Source organism: Sarcophilus harrisii, unplaced genomic scaffold, assembly GCF_902635505.1.
Source record: "Sarcophilus harrisii unplaced genomic scaffold, mSarHar1.11, whole genome shotgun sequence".
Lineage (NCBI taxonomy): Eukaryota > Metazoa > Chordata > Mammalia > Dasyuromorphia > Dasyuridae > Sarcophilus > Sarcophilus harrisii.
The window spans coordinates 39,353-65,427 of record NW_022290919.1 but is presented as its reverse complement, the minus strand read 5'-3'; the positions used below and the strand labels follow the sequence as shown (position 1 = coordinate 65,427).

Here is a 26,075-nt window from a genome sequence, read left to right as displayed (position 1 = left end):
AAAAAACTTATAGAATGCCGTAATCTTCCCCATCCAGTACTCTGAAATTGTAATGGTATGTGAGCCCACAAATATTCTTCATTTACACAGAAAATTCATTAAACCTTCCATTTTCAATCAAATTCACTCTAGATTAAGATGCCTGATGAGTTTTTTAGAGCCTAAATTTCTATTTGTCTGTGATTTTTCTGAGTCTTCAGATTAATTGATCATTTTAAAATTTTTTATTTTTTCATGAATGAAAGAATGAAAATCCTCAATATATGTCTTTTATTTCAGTTTTGTAAAGGATAATTTCACAATTTTCACATATTTCGGCAGAATCTCTGTGGATTGACATTGGTATTTATGGAATTGGAATGGATTCAACCATTCTGGAGAAATTTGAACTATTTCAAAAGTTATCAAACTTGTATACCTTTGATTTAATGGGTTTTTATTCCAACATCCCAAAGGGATCTTAAAGAAAGAAAAGGAACCCCACATGTGCAAAAGTTTGCAGCACCCTTTTCATAATGGGAAAAACAGAAACGTTGAATACCCTGAATAAGGGTTTTGGAGAATGTCTGAATAAGTTTGGTATATGGAGGAATAATTGTTCATAAAAATGATCCAGGATGATTTTAGAGATGCCGGAATTAAAACGATGCTTGTGAAAAGAACCAAGATCATTTAACAGCAGCATCAAGTTATATGATGATCAATTTTGATGAATGCCTTTTCAACCAAGATGACTGTGAAGTTCCAATGATCTTCGATAAAAGAGCCACTTCATGCAAAGAGAGGACTATGGAATTAATATGGACCAAATAAACATTCTACGCTTTTTGTTGTTTTGCCTTGATTTTGTTTTCTTACTCATTTACTTTCATATTTTATCTGATTTTTTCTTTGTACATCAAGAAATTGTAAAATTTTTATACATTTGCATTTAAATATATTTTTAAATGTTTAACCTATACTGTTTTTGACATCTAAGGGGAGGGGGAAAAGAGGGGAAAATCTTAAACACAAAACAAAAGGTCAATGCTTCAAATTATCCATGCATATGTTTTAAAAATGAAAAGGAAAAGAAAAAAAAAAAGAAAATTTTAAAACCAAAAAAAGAACTAATTTACTGTTTCTTCTTTCCTATTCCCCTGCCCCCATTTTTAAATAGTTGGTTCGCTTATAATGGCAAACTTTCAATAGTCAACAACAAGATGTTGAGCAGGCTTTGAAACAATATTGTATTGAACAAACGGGATTGGACCATCCCAGGAAAGAATTTTTAACAGCTTCCTCAAAATTTTCAAAGTGTATCTTTTTTTCTTGTTTCAAAGTAAGGAATGATGAACCTCTTTAAGGGGACCCACTTTTACTTTTATTGGAATTATCCCAAAACAAAAAAAAGATTTGGGTTCTTCCTGAAAAAAAATTTTTTAGAATGGAGGAGGTTTTTTTACATTGTGGGCATCTAGACCACCACACTATTTTATCCTTCAACTGTGTGTATCCCATTTCTTGAGGAACGTCAAGCAACAATGCACTTCATTGTCCTGAGGCTAGACAAGAGTATAAGTATTGCGGTGAACACTAAAAAGACCGCCCAGGTGCAGCCAATGGACCCTTATTACTTTTCCAGACCAGTTATCTGGATTTTTTCCCTTTTGTGCCTCGAAGCCCAGAAACTTATTGTCATCAGGATTAGTTGCCCTGCTACTACTAGTTTTCTGGTTAAGTGCTAATTGGTCCATTTTAACTTGGGGGAGACTTTCTTCAACCTTCAAATGTGCCTTGGGGGAAATTGTTTTTATCCTATTTTTCTAGGTTCCAAATTTTAGTCAGAATCATTATTCAATTGAATTTAAATGGGCTTTTTGAGGAGACCCCGAGAATCATCCCTTTTCTCCAGCAAATGCAAAACAACCTTTTATAATTTCTTTATATTGAAATTTTTACGTTGAGGATGATCTCAATGTTTTAACTGTCTATTGTTTAAAAAAAAAAGAATAAAAATGGAATTCAAAGGTTTTCCCTTCTTAAATTCTTCAAATTCCATTCAGCCTTTCCTTTTTCCATTCCTTAAACTTCATTTTACTCACACCTTCAGTTCAGGAACCTTTTTTATTCCATCTGTTCCTTTATCTTCTTGATACCCTATTTCCTTTTCCTCTTATCTCTCTTTCTCCTTCTCCACTTTTTTCCCTCTTTTTCCTTTTTTTTATACTTCTTTCTTCTTTTACTTTTCAGATATCTTAAAATTTCAAATTTGTCTTTGATATTTCGGCAACATCATTATAAAAAGGACTTCCCTTTTCTGTAATTATTTTAACTCAAAAAAAAATGAAAGAAAAACCAAATTCAAAAGAAAACATATTGATCAAACCCTTTATTCCTCCCATATTAAAAAAAGGAGGAGAGAATTTTTTTCCTTTTTTTCCTTCTTTTGACCTTTTCATACATATCCTTTTGACCCCTTCAATTTTCCCCAATTTCCTCCTTCCATACCTTTCCCCTTTAGGAAATATTCGTTCCATTGTTTTTTCTCTTTCATATCTGAACTATTTACCCTTTTTCCCCTTCAGTTCTTCAGCTACCTTTCCAACATTTGCGTTCCTGTTCCATAGCCATCTGATATTTATCTCCCCTTCCCTTTCCTTTTGTTTTCTACCCTATTTATTTCATCCCTCTTCCTCCCTTTTAAATTCCCTTTATTTTGGCATTTCCATCATAATCAGCCTTGGCAGTTATATCTCTCACCTTTGATTTACCCAAACCAAATTTAACCAGTTTGTAAACAAGGGAAGGCATTCCTCCTGACCCAAGAACATTTCCTTTTAAAAACCTCTTTGGAATTCCATTTTCTTACTAGAAATTTCTCTTTCTTCATCCAAAAGAGAAAACTTCCTCAATTGGTTAGCCTTCTTGTGGGCATCAACCCAAAAACACAAGAAGGAGGGGAACAATGGATTTATCAATTTATTTACCCCAAAGAAAGCATTGGCGATCCATAAGAAATTTCTTTGATGCTGAATGAAGCAAACTGTCACGTTGAACCGGGAATTAGGTTTGTTCTTCCTGGCCCCAGCAGCCAAAGCTAGGGCTATGAGCTTGAAGAGAAGCATCTTTAGGCTTTAGAGGAAAAGTTTCCCAGGAGAGTGTACAAATAAGGAGAAAAAGGGGCACATATCCAGAGGAGGGTATTGAAAAACCATACATTGAAAAATTAACGGAAAGTCATTACCATAAAAAGATTTGGTAAAATTTGAACTTACTAAATGGTCATCATGTTTTTTGAAAAACAAGGAAATAAAAGGACCTGCACTCAACGCGAGATGGGTATAAAAAGGTCTCTGAGCCCAGGGACATCCAAACCGAGAACCCCTCACCCAAACCAACCAGAACCTAATCCACCAACACCATGGTCAGCTCCTTTGTTCCACCCGTGGTCCAAAGGGTTGGTTTGGCTCCCGCCTTTTCCACCTCTTTGCCATTTTAGGCTTCAGCCAGGCCGCCCCCAGGTTACTAGTTGCCGCCCCTGCTGTACCACCCTGCTGCCCCTGCGTATTTAGCGTGAAACCCTGTGCCGCCATTGCGCCGCCCTGCGGCCATGCTGCCCCCCATCTGTGCCAACCACTTCGCGAACCACCTGGCCCAACCGCTGTGGGTCTGCTGCGAGCTCCGACCTTCTACGGTTCAAATGCCCCCTCCCCTTGCCTCCAACCAACCAGCTTTTTCACTGATTCCTTCCCAAAAAGACATTTTGGGAAACAGAATTTGTCAACATAGCGACCATTTCCAGTGATCACGCTACTCAACACCTACGTCATTCTCTTCCTTCATCCTCACGGGGACACCAAATTTCCCAATTAATTTATATTTATAACATGATTCTTCCAAACCCCCCACCTCATTTCTTCCCACAAACTTTTTGCCCCTTGGAAGAACAATATCAACCATGTGTTGGGCCCCAAGACTTTTTACTTGCAATGATGTTTCTGATTGGGCTTTGTGAGGTTTGCCCCAAAACCCTGAAAAAAGGATTCCAGAGCCGTTTTTCCTCTCCTCTCTCCTTCTTGGTCAATGATAAGGCAACCCCCAAAAAATACTGAATTCATTTCTAAGGCTCCCCTCCTTTCTCTTCAACCCACCCAACAGACTATTCACTATATTCATCACCACTTAAAGTAGTCATCCCCTTTGCATCCTATAACGTGTTTTTTAAAATCAAAACCATTTGTTTTATCCTTCCCACTTATTCCAAAAACAAAAAATCTTCCTTTCCAAAAAAAATTTATGATTCTTCTCAGGAGAGCAGACAGGGTAGTGACTTAGTCTTCCATGGACTTCCTCATGCTTTTGCACGTGAGGGAAGAGTAAAGGAATGGTTGGTGGCTTGAAGTTCCTTTGCCAAATCAGGACGGAAGAGGATCATTTCAAAATAAAATTTCTGATGTGTGTGGGAGAATTGATATTCGCTTCATTTAGGAACAATGGAGAGAGTACCGCTATATATGATAACAAGTTGGAGAATCAGGAAATAAAATTTAAGGATTTCGTTACTTCTTTTAATTCCTCCAGGCATGCCTTTGAAAAAATGTTGTCAAGGTCACTATTGTTCAAAACAGGGCTTAAAATTTGGAGAGAAATAAGTCATCTCCCAAGCCACAACTTTTTAGGTGGGATTGAGAATATGAATTTAAAATTAAAGGGAAGACAATTCACCCTTCTCTGTGCAGAATTTTGTTGGGGCAACCCACTCTGTCTGGATGGGGCCAGAGGTGGACAGAGACAGGAACTGGGACAAGAAGGAAAATGGTTGATCAGAAATCCTGAATTCAACCAAACGTTGCGCCGGTTTTAGGACTGATGGTTCCCTACCCCGAGAACATGGAAGATCAACTAGACCTGCCTGCCTCATGAAGGGATCTGAAAGCCAGACTTCAACCCCAAATTGAGCTCAGCCTGAAGAGACCAATGTTTTCTACGTTTAATGGATGCGGTCCCCAGGTGACTGTGGGTTTCCATGAGGATAAGGCAAAAGTTTCCAGGGGTTCCTGAATCTTGCTACAGTACTATGTGTGTGTAAATATCAATTTTTTTTGATTTGGAGGTGATCCAGAGTGTGTATAGGTTATGCTAGTGGAGTATCTAGCTTAGACAGGTCCATCACTCTGGATTGGCCTGGTCGGCCTTATCTGGACTTTTTCTTTTTCCCACTGGCCAGAGTAACTCGTGAAGGAATCGGGAGTGTACCACCTTGTTTCAAGTACTCAAGCAAATTCCTCTTCTTGTTCAACTTCCAGGCAATCTGGCCATATCCTGTATTCAACATGAGAATCCGCATACATCCCTGTGTCCTCTTCATCACTCTGCTATCCATGAAATTTCTTCATTCACAAGACTTAAGGATTCTTTCAGAGCAGGAGTAGGAAACTCTAAACTGAGAGATATATAGTACCCATACAATAAGTGCCTACAGCCTATGTGTTATCCCTAAAAGGAGAACATACAACAGTGGCTTACTTTGATGAATCACGACACAGTCTGCTTCAGTCCCAGAGGTGTTCACTAGGAAGGAACAAAATGCCTCCTGAGGCCTTCCAGTCTTGATATACTCCAGCTACCTCTCAGGTGGAAAAGAGCACCCAAGGAAACAGAAAACATTTCAGGGCTTCAAGGATGCAGATCAAGAACTCTCTGGGTGAATTTGCTCTTATTGCCACGCTCAGGAGCTGCCTTTCTTGATGACTAATGGCAGGGATTCCCACCATGGATGGCTTGTTTATGGTTGTCTTTGGAATAGATTTACATGAATGGATTTGTACTTGACCCATCAGTCAACCTATCAGTCTTGAAAATTTACTCATTTTTTCAGGATGAAAAATAACTTATGAACACTTACTCTTCTGCAATTCCTTTTTTTCTAAGGCCTTGGGCAGTTTTAACACTGCCCAAATTTCCCCAGCATATTGTTTCACAGGCAGAATCTTTGCTGGTTGGCTTTTCAGCTAATTTGATTTCTTTCTCCCATACCAAAGAGACTAGAGAATAACACTGACAGGGTTTGGAAATGAGTTTGCACAGGAAATTGTTTCCCCAAATCAGAAGAAGACCCTCAGAATTCAATACATGTCCCTTATGGAGAGGGAAAGATTGTTTCTTATTATTATTATTATTATTATTATTATTCACAATCACATAAGCTATAGTACCCTGAGAAAGTGATGGTTTGGAGAAATGTAGAATGCTTACGTTCTCTTTCATAAATTGTCTTGGTTTGGTGTCTGACTTGTGAAATGCTGGGAAGAAGATTTCTTATTCTAAGTTTTTCCATCACGATTTTGCTCCAGCTTGGTATTCTAATGAGAAGTCACAGACATCTGTAGGTAGAAACGGTCCAAAAACCGCCACTGCCATGACAGGTTCAGTTGCACCCAAGGATGACTGATAGCTTGCTGGGTTATAGCCAGTTCTGGATCATCATCCTCTTTTACTTGGGTACATTAGATAATTCTTCTCAATCATCCACATTGTCTTGGGTGTGAAATTGTTCCCCCCCCCATCGTTTTGTGGGTTCCACCCTTTCTCAGTTTATATAGGAACATTACTGGAACCTGATTGCAGGGCTTCAGGGGAAAGCTCAGAGTGCACCCTGACTTGTCTCCAGCAACAGGCCAGTACTTAAATGTTTATAAATTGGCCTTGATATCATTTGGATCATCATCATTTAAAAAAGGACTTCTCTCTTTCTGGATTTAATTGACCATCTCAAGGAATAAAAATGAACAGGCAACAGACAGTGGTGATCAAAATTAGGAAACCTAATGATCACTTTCACATCCATATTCATCCAGTTCTACCTAGAGGAGAGGGCAGAGAATTTTTGTCTTCCCTTTTCTCTCCTTTTCTAACCTTTCTCTCCTTTCCCTCTATTCCACTCCCCTCTACTTACTTCATATTTCTTCCCTCACAAACCTTCTGCTTCACCACAAATCTCCTCCCATTCCGTGGCCTCAGCTTCCTTCCTTTCCATTCCCTAAACTTCTTTTTTACTGCATTCCTTGTAGTTCTGTCAGCTACCATTCCCACATTTCCAGCTGTTCCCCTGTTGAACTTGATCTTCTCATCTTCTCGCCTCTACTCTGCCATGCTCTTCCAGATGCTCTGCTTCTTTTTTCTTCTGTGCTTGCCTTTTCTGCTTTCATATATAACCATTTATTTTGGCATATCTTAAGATCACAATCAGTTGTTGGACAATTATCTCACTCACTTCCCTTATGTTGACTCCAAAGTAAATTCCAGGCCAATTATGTTCAATTTAGTTTGTAACCAAGCAACCACTGCTCTTTCTTTCTGGCCCTCAGGTCCATTTCCTTGGTTGAAGCACAAAACCTCTCTGCCATCAACCACTTGTGTCCTTAGTAGGAAGTTTTCCTGTTCTTCATCTAAAGAGAAAAATCTTCCTCAATTGGTCAGCCTTCTTGTGGGCATCAACCCAAAAACACAAGAAGGAGAGGAACAATGGATTTATCAATTTATTTACCCCAAAGAAAGCATTGGCAATCCATGAGAAATCTCTTTGATGCTGAAGCTAACTGCCATGGTGAGGCCGGGAAGTAGGTTTGCTCTCCCTGGCCCCAGCAGCCAAAGCTAGGGCAATGAGCTTGAAGAGGGGCATCTTTAGGCTTTAGAGAAGGAAAAAGCTTCCCCAGGAGAGCTGTACAAATAAGGATGAAATGAGTTAAGCCACACATCACAGAGGAGGAGTGACTCAGCAATAAACCATACATTGAAAAATCATAACAGGACAAGTCATTACATAAAAAGATTTCAGGTAAAATTTGACACTAATATGGTCATCACCTTTTCTTCGAAAAACAAGGAAATAAACAGGACCTGGCACTAGCAACTGCTGAGGAGGTGGGTATAAAAGAGGTCTCTAAGACCAGGGGACATTCAAACTCAAGAACCTCCCTCACCTGCAAACCAACACAGAACCTCAATCCACCAACACTATGGTCAGCTCCTGTTGTGGCTCCACCTGTTGTGGCCAAGGCTGTGGCTCTGGCTGTTGTGGTTCCCGCTGCTGCTGCCAGCCTTGCTGCTGCCCCTGCTGCTGCATTTCTAGCTGCTGTCAGCCATGCTGCTGCCGCCCCTGCTGCTGCCAGCCCTGTTGCTGCTGCCCCAGCTGCTGTACTTCTAGCTGCTGCCAACCCTGCTGCTGCCCATGCTGCTGCCAGCCATGCTGCCGCCCCATCTGCTGCCAGACCACTTGCTGCAGAACCACCTGCTGCTGCCGAACCTGCTGTGGCTCTTGCTGCTGAGCTCTGCTAACCTCTCACCCCAATCTGAAAATGCCCATCATCCCCATGCTCTCTCTCAGACAGGCACCATAGCTTTTCTTCCACGGATTTCATTCAAAAAGATCTTTTTCAGGGCAAACCAAATCACACATGCATCTATGTGAGACCGCTTCCAATGAACACTATCTACTCAACATCCCACTCTCATCTTTCTCTTGCTTTCATCCCCTTACATAAACACCAAATGCTTATTTAATTTTTATTCATCCAATATGATTTGTCACAATTCCCCGACACCCTTATTGTCACAGAGGAAGACAATATTGACCATGTGTTGAGCTCACACTAAGCTTTTATTATTCAGCTTGCAATGAGGTTTCTTTCTCAATTTACCCATCATACAGAGTTGTTTTTGGTCTTAGTGTTGGTCCTATTCCAAATAAAACTTCCTGGAAATTAATGGAATCCAATGCCTTGGTGAATTCTCTCTCTTTTTGTCTTCTTTGTCAATGTTACAACGACTCTCATAAGCATAGAATTGCCCATTTCAAAGGGTCTCCCACTGTCTTCAATTTTACTACTACCCCTACAGAATATTCTCTTATCCTAAATTTCACAAGTGGTCATACTGCCTTTCCATCCTATTACATGTTTTGTATAAGGACACCAAAATTCTATTTTTTCCCTCTTCTCCCCTACTCATTCCAGCACATAGGAACATTCTTCAGGTACCCATTAGGATTCTTCTCAGGCAAAGAGCTAGCCAGGTGATTGAGTGACTTACAGCCTTCCATGGATCATTTCCTCATGTCGTTGTGTCAGTCAGTCAGGGATGGACTTGGTGAGTGGTCATTATGGATTGAAGATCCTTGCCATGATCAAGGAGGGAAGAGGATCCTTTCAGACTAACAAAATTCTGATGTATATAGAACAGAAAAGAATAGCTTATTCTGCTTCACTAAGGAACACTGGATGAGAGTCTAGCTCCAACAGAGTATGAGAATCAGGAATCAGAATTCACGGGATATTCCAAGTTGGCTTGATTGCTAATTCCCTGCAATACTTACTTGCCTTGAAAATGTTGTCAATGAATCACTATTGCTTCAGAACAGGGCTTAGACCCTGTGTAGAGAGCACAAGGGATCTCCTAAAGCACAAGATTTAGGTCGGGTTTGTGAGAATATCAATTCACATAATTTTAAGAGTAGACAAGGTCACCATTCATGCCATGCGGATATTTATGGTGTAACAATCACTATTCATAGGCTGTCTTTAGGATCCGCGACAGAGATGGACAGAGCCAAGATCTGGGACATGAAGGGAAATGTGGTTTATCAGAAACCTGGCATCTGTTGATGCAAATTGAATTGATGCAGAGGTATCTATGATTCATATTTGCTTTACTATCAGAGACACCAGGATGGTCAAGTAGACCTCCCAGTATCCCTTCTGAAAGAACTCTGAAATTTTTATGATATTGGTAGCAGTAGGGGCTTCAGCAGCACCTTTGTGGCACTAATTTAGACAGAAATAAACCTAAGAGCTAGTGAATCATTCAGCTTGGCTCATCAATGGCAGGAAAGAATTGCTGAAAAAGAAGCTAAAGGGAAACAAGTGAAGTAAAATTGAAGTACTTATGTTCCATCAAGCAATGGTCATCATGCCCTTCCCAACCTCTACTACACAACTTTTGTCATACTAGATTCATCACTTCCATCTACACTATTCAAAATGAGAATGATTTGCCGGGTCTCTAAGTTGGAGAGAAATCATTGCATAGAAGACTTATGGTACAGGGATGTCAAGAGAGTTCCCCAAAGGGAAGCTAAAAAGGCTTTCCAGGGATTCTGGAATCTTGGCAGAGAACTCCATGTATGGAAATTTCCATTTCATTATTTTTAAGCTCCTATTTTTCATGATTTGGAGGTGATCTAGACTACATAAAGGTTATGCTAGTAGAGTATCAGGCTTAGTAAGATCTATGGCTATGGATTGGCCTCTTCAGCCTTACCTGGGCTTTTTCTTTTTCCCTCTGGCCAAAGTGGATGGGGAAGGAATAAAGAGTGCACCATCTTGACTTAAGTACTAAAGCAAATTCCTTTGCTTGTTCAACTTCCAAGCAATCTGGCCACATCCTGTGCTCAACATTAGAGTCCTTATACATCCCTGTTTCTTGTACATCATTCTGCAATCCATGACACTAATTTATTCACAAGACATAAGGATTTTTCCAAGAACTAGTTGTTGGAAACTCTAAACTGAGAGATATGCAGTATCTATCACTGTCAATCTAAGACTAATAGTCTTAATGGTAGCACATACAATTTAACTTACTACTTCACAAATAACTGCTTGGCACAGAAAGTGAACTTGTCTAGTCTTAAAAATGTATGCATTAATATTTGCACATCTCCCATATAGGTCTTGTCTCAGGAGATCCCTTGTCTTATTTATGGGAGCTGTAATCTCTGCTCAGAAAAGCAGACAACATCCTCAACTACATGTGATGGGAAAAATGAGAAGAAATTGTCAGTGAAGCCCAACTTGGAATGTCTTGTGAGTTTTTATTCCTTGATTCTCCATACTCTGTTGATCACATATGGGCTACAATTTGGTTCATTGTTCATAAATAAACCTTAATAATCTATTTTTTCTGTCATTTCCATATCAGAATACTATCTTTCTGAAATGATCTTTCTCCTTCTTGATAGTAGCAAGGAGGTTGAACACACAATGATCATTAACTAGCTCTATCCATGAGGTGACACAAAGATATGACAAAATAATCCATGGAAGACTGCAAGTCACACAATTAAATAGCTAACTTCTGCATAAGAAAGCATGTTTAAGATAGTTTTGTGTGGGAATGACTTGCAGGCAAAAGGAAAAATGTTGAAAATTTTTGACTTTATACAAAACACCTTGTAATATGCAGAGGTGGGATGAATGCCCACCAAGCTTGTGAAAGTATGTTGGATCATGGGTTAAACTGAAGGGCAGCTGAAGAGGAAATATGCAATTCAATGATTTTCTGAATTGCTCTAGCATTGGCAAAGAAGACAAAAAGAGAAAGAATTCATCAAGCCAGTGAATTTATTTAATTGCCAGGCGGTTTTATTTGGAATTGAAAGGACACTGTCAAAGAGAAATCCATGTGATAGAAACTTGAGGAAAAACACCATTTCAACCTCATTGTTAATATCTCAATGTTAACTAAACCTATGTTCAGTATTGTTTTTCTCAAAGAGTAAAACTTGGTGATCGCACATCAGGAAGAAAGACAGAGAAAGTATGGGCGAATGTTGTCCAGTTTTATTTGATGGATTTAAATTAAATAAAAACTTGGTGTCCAAATAAGAGAATGAAGTCAATAAAAATGATAGTTGGATGTTGAGTTGCTGGTGATCACTTCAAAATGGGTCTCACGCAGACGAATTTATTATTGTTTGATGTGAACAAAATCTTCCTCTACTTGAGTAGAGGAAGAAAAGATCTTCTGCCTGAGTGCAACAGCATGTGAATGGTGGGCATTTGCAGACAGGTGTGAAAGTTAAGTAGAGCTCAGCAGCAAGAGCCATAGCAGACTGGGCAGCAGCAGTTGGTTCTACAGCAAGCTGTGTAGCAGCAGGGATGGCAGCAGCAAAGGAGGCAACATGGCTGACAGCAACTGGGGCAGCAGCAGCAGGGCTGGCAGCAGCTAGAAATGTAGCAGCAAGGGCGGCAGCAGCTAGAAGTACAGCAGCTGGGGCAGCAGCAGCAGGGCTGACAGCAACTAGAAATGCAGCAACAGGGATTGCAGCAAGGCTGACAGCAGCAACAGGAGCCACAACAGCCAGAGCCACAGCCTTGGCCCCTGCAGGTGGAGCCACAACAGGAGCTGACCATGGTGTTGGTAGATTGAGGTTCTGGGTTGGTTTGCAGGGAAGTGAGTTTCTTGAGTTTGGATGTCCCCTAGTCTCAGTGACCTCTTTTATACTAAGCAAATGCTGTTACCAGATAAACAATTATTTCCTTATTTTTTTTAGAAGAAAAGGTGATAATCAAATTAGTCAGTGCAATTTTTTACTTGCAATGGTTTTAGTTATAATTACTTTTCCTGTTATTATTTTCCAATGCATTTTTTTTATTCCCGAGACACTGCTTGTCTGTTGTCCATTTGTTATTTCCACCTTAAAGCATTCCATCATTATATGGATAGCTCCAATTGGGAATATTTTCCTTCTCTCAAGCCTAAATCTGACTCTCTTCAACATCTTCCCAAAGCTTCTCTTTCTGGCCTCTAGGGCCAAGTAGAATCAACCAAGTTCCTGGCTTCAACATGTCAATTTTTTTCAACATGGAATCCTTTTCATGGATTCCCCAGTGCTATTCTCTTCTTACATATTTTTTGCAATTAATTTTCTTGTATGATATATGCCAGAAAGCATTTGATGAATTGATGAAAAATTTTAGTCAATCCATGGAGATTAGGAAAATTTCCTAGTTTAGGTACAAGTATTTCATGACAGAATGCTTTTGCCCAATGATCAAGGAAATGGTCATGAGGTTCAGAAGGAAGGAGCAACATTTCCTTCATTTCAAATGGAATTGAAATAATTAGTCTAGTTCTTATTTTGGTAACAACAAAAAAAATTGTCCAAATTTGTATTATAGTGTTAAGATGTGCTAAATCAAAATGAGCAATATGTTTGTATTCATAACTAATTCTCTCCATAGTGTTTGTTTCATGTTCTCCACAGAGGTCATAATAGTTTTTGTTTGAATGAATCAGTTGTAGTCTCCTGTGTTCATCCTTTAGATGCATAGTTATTTCTGGTTTAGTCAGGAGAAATATTATAAGTCTTTGGAGGTGATTTCTCTTAATTTCATATGATAGTAACACAAGAAATTGAAGTAATTGGGACAACCTTCTGTTTGGATCTAGTTGGGCTTACATAGGCATTTATGTGAATTATAGTCTTTGAAAATTTTGTGTATAAAGGGTTCCTGATGTGCAGCCAAGATGGCAGAGTAAAGTCAGGAAACTGCTCAATCTCTCCCAGTGTCCCTTCAAAAACCACATGAAACCAAATCCCTGAACAGGATCTGATGTAATGAAAGAATTCTTCAGCTCAAAATAGACTGAAAAAAAAACTCAAGAAATGTCAGTTTCACCGGGGTGAAAAGGATGTTCAGCCAGGTCAGATAGACTCTAGGAAGCTGGTAAGAGGGTCTTAATCACAGCCAATCAGTAATTAAGACCCTTCCTCCTGGCTCAGAAGAGGAGCAAATAAGGGGGAACAGCATCCAGTCCCAGCTCAGAAAGCAAACTCTGGGAAACCAGGCTGTTTCCTGAAAAGAAGAGGCAAAGCAACCCCCCTACCAACCATAATTGGTCCTTTTGTTCAAAGCCAAGGTGCAAAGATGAACAGGAAGTTTGGGACAGTGCCACCTTTATCCCAGGAGCAGAGCTCTATCTTAAAAGTAAAAAAGAGGAAATACCAAAAGAAAAGGAAAGAAAATGAGTAAGCAAGGAAAAAATAACCTTCATCATAGAAAGTTACTATGGTAAAAGGATAGCTCAAAATACAAACTTGGAGGCAGACAGTATGTCCATAGGAAAAATCTCAAAGAGTGAGATAAATTGGTCTCATACCCAAAGAGCCCTCTTGGAAATGCTCATGAAAAATTTCAAAATGCAAATGAGAGAAGTAAAAGAAAAAATAAGAAAAGAAATTAGAAGTATTCATGAGAGAGTGAACAATTTGAAAATGTAAGGAAAACAATTGTCTGAAGAGAACATCTCTTTAAAAAGCAGAATAAGCTGAATGGAAAAAGAAATACAAAAGCTGACTGAAGAAAATCTCACATTAAATATTAGAAAAGGACAAATGGAAGCTAATAACTTTGTGACACAGCAAGAATCAATCAAACCACTAAAATGAATGAAAAAGTGGAAGAAAATATGAACCTCATTTTGACCTCCAAGTCAAAAAAAAGTTGACCTGGAAAATAGATCCAGAAGAGACAATTTTAAAATTATTGGCCTATCTGAAGGCCATAACCAAAAAAAAAGAGTTTTGATGTCATTCTACAAGAGGTCATTAAGGAAAACTTCCCCAGTATTCTAGAAAAAGAGTGGAATAGTTATTAAAAGACTCCATTGATCACTTCTGTAAAAACATCCTACAAAGAAAACCCCAAGGAACATTCTTATGAAACTCCAAAAGTATAATCTCAAAGAAAACGTATAACAAGCTGCCAGACAAAAAATATTCAAATATCAAGAGAGAATAGTGAGGATTACTCAGCATCTGACAGCTACTATCATAAAGGATCGGAGGACCTGGAATACCATATTTTGGAAGGCAAAGGAACTGGAGTTACAACAAAGAATTAACTACCCAGCAAGACTCATCACCATCTTTCAGGGGAGAAAATGGATCTTCAATGAAGTAAGAGACTCTCAATCAAAAAAATAATAACCAAGCAGGAAATTTATTCTAGAAATACAGGACTCAAGAGAACCATAGAAAGGTAAACAGGGGAAAATATATGTATCTAAAAGTTAAACTGTTTACATCCCTATATAGGAAAACAATGTCTGTAACTCTTGCAAACTCTCTGATGCTGGGGTAGACAAAGGGGGCTAATGGACTGTGATGTGATGACATCAAATAAAAAGACATTAAGGGGTGGGAAAGTGTACTGGAAAAAGAGAAAAGGGGAGATATAATGGGACAAAATGTTCACATGAAGAGGTGCAAAAGACCTATTATAATGGAAACAAATAAGGGAGAGTGATGAACATTATTTGAAGCTTGACCTCCCCAGTTTTGGCTTTAAGTGGAAGACTGCCAGAAAAGCAGTTGAGCACAAATGCTAGCACAGACAGTATAGAATCCCAGGGCAGTGTGGATTCCGTGGTGCAGACTCCATGTGGTGGAAAATCTACAGAGAAGAATCTATAGGACTCTAAAGCAATGCTGACCACTCTGCCTTGGTTGTAAGCCAGTAGATCAGCAGAGAAGTTATAAAACATCCAACATAAACTCAAAAGGTAAATAGTGAATCCCAAAATGCCAGAATCTCATGGACCTGGCCATGCCCATCCAGTAGCAGGACTGAGCCAGCACTGACTCAGTGCAGCTGTGCCCACTTATAGAACGAGCCGCTGCTTGTAAAGGAAGCTTGGAAAATCTCCCTTGCACAAAAGATTACCTTAATTTAAAAAAGATAAGTAAAAAAAGTAAAGAGAACTCTGACAATAGACAGCTTTTATGGTGAGAGAGAAGAACAAATTTCAAACCCTGAGGAGACAAAAGGCAGATTGTCTCCAGATGAAGCCCCAAAAGGTGATATAATCTGGTCCCCATCACATAAGGCTCTCTTGGAAAAAAATTTAAAAGGATCTTAAAAGAGAGGTAGAAGAAAAATGGGAAAAGGAAATGAAAAATTTGCAAGAATATTTGGAAAAGGCATATAACTCATTAAAAGATAGATTTGATTAAATGAAAAAAAACTCCAAGAAAAATCGTATTTGTGAAATGGAAAAAGAAAATAACTCTTTAAAAAACAGAATTTGTGAAATGAAAAAAAAAATTCCATAGAACAGTACAACTCATTTAAAAATTCAGTTGGACAAATACAAAAAGAATGAAAAAAAAGTAAATAAAGAAAATTATTCACTAAAAATTAGAATTGAACAAATGTAAATGAATGACTCAATGAGATAATAAGAATAAGTCAAGTAAAACCAAAACAATGAAAAAATAGAAAAAATGTAAAATGCTTAATTGGGAAAACAACCAACCTGGAAAATAGATTTAGGAGAGACAATCTAAGGATTGTTGGACTCCCTGAAATCCATGATGAAAAAAGAGCCTCAACACTATTTTTCGGGAAATCATCAAAGAGAAATTCCCAGATATCATAGAATCAGAAGGGAAAATTACCATTGAAAGAATTCACCAAAAACCTCCTGAAAGACACCCCAAAATTAAAATCCCAAGGAATATCGTGGCTAAATTTCAGAACTATCGGACAAAGGAAAAAATATTACAAGCAGCCAGAAATAAACAATTCAAATACAGAGGAGCCACAATAAGGATTACTCAGGATCTAGCAGTTTCCACTTTAAAGGATAGAAGGCCTGGAATCTGATATTCTGAATGGTGAAGGAACTTGGAATGCAGCCAAGAATAAATTACCCTGCTAAACTGAGCATTTTTTTCAGGGAAGAAGATGGACATTCAATGAAACTGGGAATTCCATTTATTTTTGATGAAAAGACTCGAGCTAAACAAAATTTTTGACTTCCAAATACAGAACTCAAGAGAAGCATAAAAAAGTAAAAAGGAAGTAAAACTCTTGAGAACTGTTATGGGTATACATAGAGAATACATGCATAATCTGATTTTACTGTTATAATATAAAAAAGAAACTGGAGTTGGAAAGGCAATTGTAACAGAAAAAAGGGGGAAAGGAGTGATAAGATGAGGGAAATTACATCTCAGGAAGAGACAAAGAAAATGTATTATAATTGAGGAAAGAAGAGAGGGTGAGGAATATTGTATGAATCTTATTCTCATCAGATTTGGCTCAAAGAAAGAACAGATATATTGGATTTCATTGAAAAACTTCTCTCACCTTATAGAAAAGTGGGAGGGAAAAGGGGAAAAGGGAAGGGGTAAGGTAAATAGAAGGGAAAACAGAAAAAATAGGGGAGAGGTATAAGAAAGGGGGAGGGTCTCTAAAAGAGGAGGATTGCTTGAGGCAATTAGTGCTCATAAGTAAAATACTGGGCAGGAGGGAAAGGTGAAAAGGAAAGAGAAAAGTATAATTAAAATAGTAGTAAGAGAAGTGGGGGAGGAGTGATAAGAGAGAAGGTAGTGGGTGAGTTGGGTAAAAAAACATAAGATGAAGGAGAGGGTGGAATGAGAAAACAAAAGTATATACAAAGGAGAAAATAGGATGCAGGAAAATACAGAGCTGGTAATCATAATTGTGAATGAAATAAGATGACCTCTCCCATAAAAGTGAAGCAAATAGCAGAGTGAATTAGAAAACAGAATCCTACATTATGTTGTATACAAGAAACAGACTTGACATAGAGAAACACATATAGAATAAAAGTAAAAAAACTGGAACAGAGTTTATTTTGCTTCAGCTGAAGTAAAAAACAACAACAACAACAACAGGGATAGCAATTCTGATCTCTGATATAGCAAAACTAAAAATAGATCTTATTAAAAGAGATAAGAATGGAAAATGCATGTTGGTAAATGGTACTGTAAACAATAAAGTAGTAATGATACTAAATTTGTATGCACCAAGTGGGAGAGCAGGCAAATTCCTAAGGAAGGTTTTAAGCCAGTTATAGGAAGAAATAGCAAAGCTATTCTAGTGGGGGATATTTTCCTCTCAGAACTTTCCCTCTCAGAATCAGAAAAATCTAACCACAAAATAAGCAAGAAAGAAACTAGGGGGGTTAATAAGATTCTAGAAAGCCCAGATATGATAGCTATTTGGAGAAATTTGAATAGGGACCGAAAGGAATGCAACTTTTTTCTAGGCAGTACATGGCACTTACACAAAAACTAACTTTCTATTAGTGCATAAAAACTACACAATCAAATGCAAAAAGGCAAAAATAGTAAATGCTTCCTTTTCAGACCACAATGTGTTATATTCAATAAAGGACCAGGGAAAGACAGACTACAATCAATTGGAAATTAAATAACATAATTCTAAAGAACCACAGAGTCAAACAACAAATCACCGGAACAATCTATAGCTTCATCCAAGAAAATGGCAATAATGAGACAATATACCAAAACCTGTGAGATGTAACCAAAATAGTTCTTAGAAGAAAGTTTATATCTCTAAATAGCTATATAAATAAATTAGAGAAAGAGGAGATCAATCAATTAGATATAAAACTGAAAAAAAAGCTAGAAAAAGAAAAAATTAAAAATCTCCAATTAAATACAAAATTAGAAATTTATAAACTCAAAAGAGAGATTAATAAAATAGAAACTAATAAATGTAACTAAGACTTGGCTTTGTGAAAAAACACACAAACAAAATAGATAAACCTTTCTTTTAATTTAGTTAATTTGATCAGAAAAAAAGCATCAAACATGAAAGGAAGAAAGTTATCATCAATGAAAAAGAAACTATAGAAGAAATTAGGAGATATTTTGTTCAATCTATGGCAGCAATTCTAACAATATAACCAAAATGGATGAATATTTACAAAAATATAAATTGCCCAGTTTAACAGAAGAGGAAATAAAATACTTAAACAGTCCAATTTTAGAAAAAGAAATTAAACAAGTCATCAATGAACTCCCTAAGAAAAAATCTCCTGGGCTAAATGGATTCAAAAGAGAATTGTACCAAACATTTAATGAACTACTAATTCTAATACTATGTAAACTATTTGGAAAAAATAAGTAAAGAAAGAGTACTGCCAAGTTGCTTCTATGACACAAATATGGCACTGATACCTAAACCAGGAGGGACCAAAACAGAGAAAGAAAATTACACTCCAATCTCCCTAATGAACATTGGTGCAAAAATTTTAAATAAAATACTAGCAAGGAGATTGCAGCAATTGATCAGCAGGAAAATACACTATGACCAAATGGAATTTGTTCCAGGAATACAGAGCTGGTTCAATATCATGAAAACTGTCACCATAATTGACCATTTCAATAACAAAACCAACATAAATTATATGCTAATTTCAATAGAAGCAGAAAAATCTTTTGACAAAATATAGTTTGACAAAAATTTGACAAAATAAAATAATTTTAAAATATTTTTTTTTAAAAACAGTAGAGAGCATAGGGATAAATGGAGTTTTCCTTAAATAATAAGCAGTATCTATATAGAACCTGTAGCAAGCACTATTTATAATGGAGAGAAGCTGGACACATTCCCAATAAGATCAGGGCTGAAATAAGGAATCATCATTATTATTCAACATTCTACTAGAAATGCTGGCTTTCGTAATAAGAAAAGAAAAAGAAAGTAAAAGAATTAGAATAGGAAATGATTAGGTGATATGATGATATACTTGGAGAATTCTAGAAAATCATCCAAAAATCTATTGAAAGAAATTCATAGCTTTAGCAAAGTTTCAGGAAATAAAATAAAGTCATACAAATCGTCAGTGTTTCTATATGTTACTGACAAACTCTTGAGCAAAGAGAAAGAGAAATTCCATTTAAAATTATATGATCATGATTATAAAATACTTCTCACACAAATAACATCATCTCTGAACAATTGGAAAAATATAAATTGTTCATGGTTAGAATGAGCTAATATAATAAAAATGACACTTCTACCTAAATTGGCCTACTTCTTGAGTGCCATACCAATCAATCTATAAAACATTATTTTATAGAACTAGAAAAAATCATAACAAAATAATCTTGAAGAACAAAAGGTCAAGAATATCAAGGAAATTAATGAAAAAAAATTACAAAGGATAGTGTCTTTGTAGTATCAGACCTAAACTATATTATAAAGCAGCAGTCATTAAAACCATTTGGTACTGGTTAAAAAATAGAATGGAGGATCAGTGGAATAGATTAGATACACATCACACAATAAGCAAGGCCTGCAGCAATCTAGTACTCGATAAATTCCCAGACATCAGCTTCTGGAACAAGAACTCACTATTTGACAAAAATTGCCAAAAAAAACTTGAAAATAATATATTAGAAACTCAGCATAGACCTGCATCTCATATCTCCTTCCAAAATAAGGTCAAAGTGGATACATAATTTGGGCAGAAAGTGTAATACCATAACCAAATTAGGAGAACATGTGGAAAAACTGGGACACTGATGCATTGTTGGTGGAGTTGTGAACAAATCCAACCATTCTGGAGAGCAATCTGGAATTATGCCCAAAAGTTATCAAACTGTGCATACCCTTTGACCCAGCAGTGCTACTACTGGGCTTATACCCCAAGGAGATACTAAAGAAGGGAAAGGGACCTGTATGTGCCAAAATATTTATGGCAGCCCTGTTTGTAGTGGTTAGAAAATGGAAAATGAATGGATGCCCTTCAATTGGAGAATGGTTCAGTAAATTGTGGTATATGAATGTTATGGAATATTATTGTTCTGTAAGAAATGACCAGCAGGATGAATACAGAGACGCTTGGAGAGACTTACATGAACTGATGCTAAATGAAATGAGCAGAACCAGGAGATCATTATATACTTCAACAACGATACTGTATGAAGATGCATTCTGATGGAAGTGGATTTCTTTGACAAAGAGACCTAATTCAGTTTCAGTTGATCAATGATGGACAGAAGCAGTTACACCCAAAGAAAGAACACTGGGGAATGTAAACTGTTTGCATTTTTGTTTTTCTTCCCAGGTTATTTTTACCTTCTGAATCCAATTCTTCCTGTGCAACAATTGTTTGGTTCTGCACACATACATTGTATCTAGGATATACTGCAACATATTCAACATATATAGGACTGCTTGCCATCTAAGGGAGGGGGTGGAGGGAGAGAGGGGAAAAATCGGAACAGAAGTGAGTGTAAGGGATAATGTTGTAAAAAATTATCCTGTCATGGGTTCTGTCAATAAAAAGTTATTATAATAAAAAAAAGGAGAACAAGGGATAATTTACCGATGAGTTCTTTGGGAAAAGAAAGAATTTATGACCAAAGAATAACTAGAGACTATTATAAAAAGCAAAATGGGCAACTGTGATTACATTAAATTTAAAAGGTTTTGCGGAAAGAAAAACAACAGAAACAAGTTTAAAAAGGAAATACAAAGGTGGGAAAATATCTTTATAACCAATATTTCAGGTAAAGTTCACATTTCTAAAATATTTAAAGAAATGTGTCAAATCTATAAAAATACATGTCATTCCCCAATTGATAAATGATGAAAGGAAATTGTCTCCAGACAATTTCAGATGATGAAATTAATAAGCCATTTATAGTTATATGAATGAATGCTCTAAATTTCCATTGATTAGAGAAATGAAAATCAAACCAATTCTGAGTTTCCACCTCATACCTATTAGATTGACCAATATGAAAGGAAAAGGTAATGATAAATGTTGGAGAAGAAGTGGAAAAACTGGGACACTAATGCATTGTTGGTGGAGTTGTGAAATGCTCCAACCATTCTGGAGAGCAATCTGGAACTATGGCCAAAGGTTTATAAAACTCTGCATACTCTTGGCCTAGCAATGCCACTACTGGGTCTTTATCCCAAGGAAATCACAAATGAGGAAAAATGACCCACATGTGCAAAAATGTTTGTAGCAGCTCTTTTTGTGGTAGCAAACAATTGGAAAAGGAGTGGATACTATCAACTGGAGAACAGCTGAAAAAGTTGTAGTACTTGAAGGTAATGGATAATTATTGTTCTATAAAAATGATGAACAAACTAATTATATAAAGGACTGGAAAGATGTACATGAATGGATGCTAAGTGAACCAAGCAGAACCAGGAATACCACAGTAACAGCAAGAATTTGCTATGATCAACTATGAATGACTTGGTTTTTCTCAGTAATTCAGCAATCCAAAGGAATCCTAATAGACTTTGGACAGAAATTTCATTTGCAACTATAGAAAGAACTAAGGAGACTGAATGTGCATCAGTACATGCTATATTCACTTCCTTTTGAACATTCTATGTTCACTTCTCTTTTCTTTTTTTTTTTTTGTCTCTCCTATTTCTCATTTGCTCTGATTTTTCTTTTCCAACATGATTCAAAAACAATGTGTATTAAAAATAAACTAAAAAAAAACTCTTTGTATAATTACATTTATTTCGATTGGTTTTAATTGATGTGGATTTCCATCAGATTTGGATTAGACTTTGTAGTATCCTGGTTAGCTTTCTGGAGGTCTCAGAACCAGCCTTATTTTCAGCAGAATAATTACCATGAAAATAGCCAGGGATAAAGTCCAAAAGTCTTTATTGTCTCCACATTCTGTCTCCTTCGCCTGGTGCTCAGCTAGCTTCTCTTCGGCCTTGGTCTCAGTGGAGAAATGAAGGAGGACAGACCAGCAACCACTATGGTGGGAGATGGATTGTCCTTCTTCCAGTTCTTGTTAGCTCTTATATACTCTAATATAAGTACATCATTGTAGGTGTCAATCTTGTAGAATAGGTGTCAACTTGTAGAACTATACTAAGTACTAAATACACGTAAACTAGGGAATCATTGTCTCATCAAATACTCTGTGTTAACACCTTGTTTCAAGTATACTTCTCTAGAGTTCTAACTCTCTACAAAACTTTACGATCTGAAGTTTCCTATCCAAGGGAAATCCTAATTTCCACCATCCCCACTAAAACACCAAAGGGGTAAATCAGTACTGAAAAAGGAGGCTATGAGCTATAGTATGATTCACAAAATCCTTTTTCATCACCTGGATTATTTACATAGAAACTGGCTGGGGTGGTAGGCAGAGTATTCACTGTATTCTCCCATAATAGACTCCCCAAAATACTCATGACAATTATAGAAGTCAGTCAAAATGAGGAGGATCTCTAGTGCATCATGCATACATTGAGATGGTTTGACTAATAGATTAGTTTACTACATGAAAACTGGGCTGGATTTCTAGGACCCCAGTGCAAGGTCAGTTCAGGTGGTTAAATCTTCAGGCACAGAAGGCCAGGTAAGGGTCAGTTTGAATAAGTTCCTAGATACACAATTTTCTGTTTGACACAGAATCCTGGTAATGGCTTTTACTGCCTTGTTTTTGCTTTCACCTCTTTTGCTAAAGCTTTCACTTTCACCTTATAGGGACCACATATGCCTCCCGTGAATCCCCTTTTCAGACTATCTCCAATGGGATCCACAGAGTGGCATTCTCAAACAGTTATGCCTGAAGAGGTAGGAGAAAAAGAGCATAACCACTTTACCATCATTCATCAATAAATATACCAACTTAGAGCATAATAAAAATAGTGACTTTGTACAAAACACCAGGTAGTATGCAGAGGCAGGATGAGCAACTACTAAGCTTGTGAAAGTACTCTGTTGGAGCATTGGTTAAATTAAAGGGAAACTGAAGAGGAAATATGCAATTCTGTGATTTTCTGAATGGCTCTAGCTTTGACAAAGAAGACAAAAAGAGAAAGAATTCATCAAGCTGGTGAATTTATTTAATTGTCAGGAAGTTTTATTTGGAATTGAAGGAACACTAAGATGAAGAGAAATCCATGTGATGGAAAATTGAGAAAGAGACATTATTGCAACCTCATGGTTAATATCTCAATGTGAACTAAACCCATGGTCAATATTGTTGTTCTCAAAGGGCAAAATGTGGTGATGGAAGGTCAGAAAGAAAGACAAAGTGTGGGGGAATGTTGTGCAGTTTTATTTCATGGATTCAAATTAAATAAAAACTCAGTGTCCACATAAGAGAATGAAGGTAACAAAAAATGATAGTTGGATATTGAGTTGCTGGTGATCACTTCAAAATGGGTCTCATGCGGATGAATTTGTTACTCTTTGTTTTGAGCAATGTCTTTCTCTACTTCAGCAGAGAAAGAAGAGATCTTTTGCCTGACTGAGAGAGCATGGGGTTGGTGGGCATTTGCAGACAGATATGAGTTCAGTAGAGTTCAGCAGCAAGAGCCACAGCAGGCTGGGCAGCAGCAGTTCGTTCTATATCAAGTTGTGTAGCAGCAGGGACGGCAGCAGCAGGGGCAGCAGCAGGGTTGGCAGCAGCTAGAAATACAGCATCAGGGGCGGCAGCAGCAGGGCTGGCAACAACAGGGATGGCAGCAGTTAGTACAGCAGCTGGGGCGGCAGCAGCAGGGCTGGCAGCAGTTAGAAATGCAGCAGCAGGGGCGGCAGCAAGGCTGGCAATAGCTAGAGCCACAACAGCCAGAGCCACAGCTTTGGCCACAGCAGGTGGAGCCACAACAAGAGCTAACCATGGTGTTAGTGGGTTGAGCTTCTGGGTTGGTTTGCAGGGGAGTGGGTTTCTTGAGTTTGGATACCCCCTGGTCTCAGAGACCTCTTTTATACCCACCTTCTCAGAAGATGCTGTTATCAGTTACCATTTATTTCCTTATTTTGAGAAGAAAACCTGATAATCAAATTAGTCAGTGCAATTTTTTACTTGCTTTATAATTACTTTTCTTGTTATTATTTTCCAATAATTTTTTTTGCTGAGTCATTGCTTGTCTCTTGTCCATTTATTATTTCCATTTTAAAGCATAGCTATCATCACATGGACAGCTCTAATTGAAAAGATTTTCCTTCTTTCAAACCTAAATATGCCTCTCTTTACATCTTTCCACTATCCCTCCTTTTGGACTCAATGGAGTTCTCAACATGTCAAGGTTTTTCAGCATAGAACCATTTTTATGAATTCCCCAGCACTGTTTTCTTCTTTCATGTTGCTGGCATTTAATATGTTGTATGATTTATGCCGGGAAAGCACTTGATCTGTTGAGGTAAATTTTTGTCGATCCATGGAGAATACAAAAACTTCCTAGTTAGGGTATAAGTGGATTATGACAGAGTGCTTGTGTCCTATAATCTAGGAAATGGTCATGCAATTCAGAAGGTACAAAACATTTCCTTCTTTTCAAATAGATTTGAAATTATTAGTCTTGTACTTGTTTTGGTGATAACATAAGGAAAGGGAGATAATTGTCCAAATTCTCATTGTTTTGTTAAGATGTACCATATTAAAATATGGTTGTATTCATAACTAAATCCTTCCATAGTCTTTAGGTACTCTTCACAGAGAACACAATAGTTTTTGTTTGAAACAACCTGCTGAGCTCTCCTGGGTGGGTCCTTTAGATGCATTGTTATTTCTAGATTTGTAAGGAGAAATTATAAGACTTTGGAGGGGTTACTTTTAATTCCATTTGATAATAACAGAAGAACAACTTTCTCTTTGCATCTACTTTGCCTTACCCAGACAGTGAATCATTATAGTCTTTGAAAATTCTTTTTATAATCATGTTAATTTCAATTGCTTTCTATTGATGTGGATTTCCATTAGATTTTGGTGATGGAATCAAGCTTCCTCACAATACAGCCCAAACCTTGCACTTAACAACTAAAGGAACTAAGTCATTGACAAAAAAAGTATTTTCACCTAGGATATGCACCCTGAATATGGAAGTATTGTAGCAAGTAATTCCCCATATTTATGAAAATCATGTTTCTCCCTACAAGAAAGAAGACAAGAGAAGGAAAGAGAAGGGAAAAGCAAGAAAAAGAAGGAAAAGGAAAAGAAGAGATGGGAAATGTGTAGAAGGAAAAGTAAGAAAAAATGTAAATATGGGAAAGGAAAGTGGGAAGTGAAAGGAATTGATTAGAAAGGCAGATTAACGAATGTATGGGAAGGAGAAGGAAGGAAATGTGGGGGAATTTGGGGACAGAAGGAAATATATGTGAGAAGAAATATGGAGGAAGGGTAAGGGAAGAAATAAGTGGGAAAGAAATGGCTGGTATGAAAAGGAAAGGGAAGAGAAATAGAAAATTTATCTCCCTCCTCTCTTTGTAGATGTGAAGGAACATGGCTTCCAATGTTTCCCAATTTTGATAAATTATCTTTTTTTTTTTCTTTTTCTTCTTTTTTTAAAAAAGAGACGATTAACTGAGCACAGAAAGAAGTAAGAGTCCATTGATAAATGATGTTGATCAGAAATATATCAAAATAAATTTGTAAAAGGTTAAGTTCTGGCAAGATTATAGATGAGAAACTGCTGAACTCTCCCTTAAATCTTCACAAGCAACTTTTAATATTGCCTCAAGACATTATACTT

General features: G+C 37.3%; 2 protein-coding genes across 2 annotated transcripts; one reads left to right on the top strand and one right to left on the bottom strand.

The window, feature by feature from the left end:
• The first annotated feature begins 8,000 nt into the window (after positions 1 to 8,000).
• On the top strand, positions 8,001 to 8,496 carry LOC100926579 (keratin-associated protein 5-4-like). The gene has a single exon (XM_031945306.1). It carries the CDS (start codon positions 8,001 to 8,003, stop codon positions 8,307 to 8,309), a length of 309 nt encoding a protein of 102 aa, XP_031801166.1. The 3' UTR covers positions 8,310 to 8,496.
• Positions 8,497 to 11,849: 3,353 nt separating this feature from the next.
• Positions 11,850 to 24,224, bottom strand: LOC105750579 (keratin-associated protein 5-1-like). Its single transcript, XM_031945307.1, is given in 3 exon segments — positions 11,850 to 12,221; positions 22,614 to 22,621; positions 23,972 to 24,224. Coding segments are annotated over 3 exon segments (633 nt in total).
• Positions 24,225 to 26,075: the final 1,851 nt, after the last annotated feature.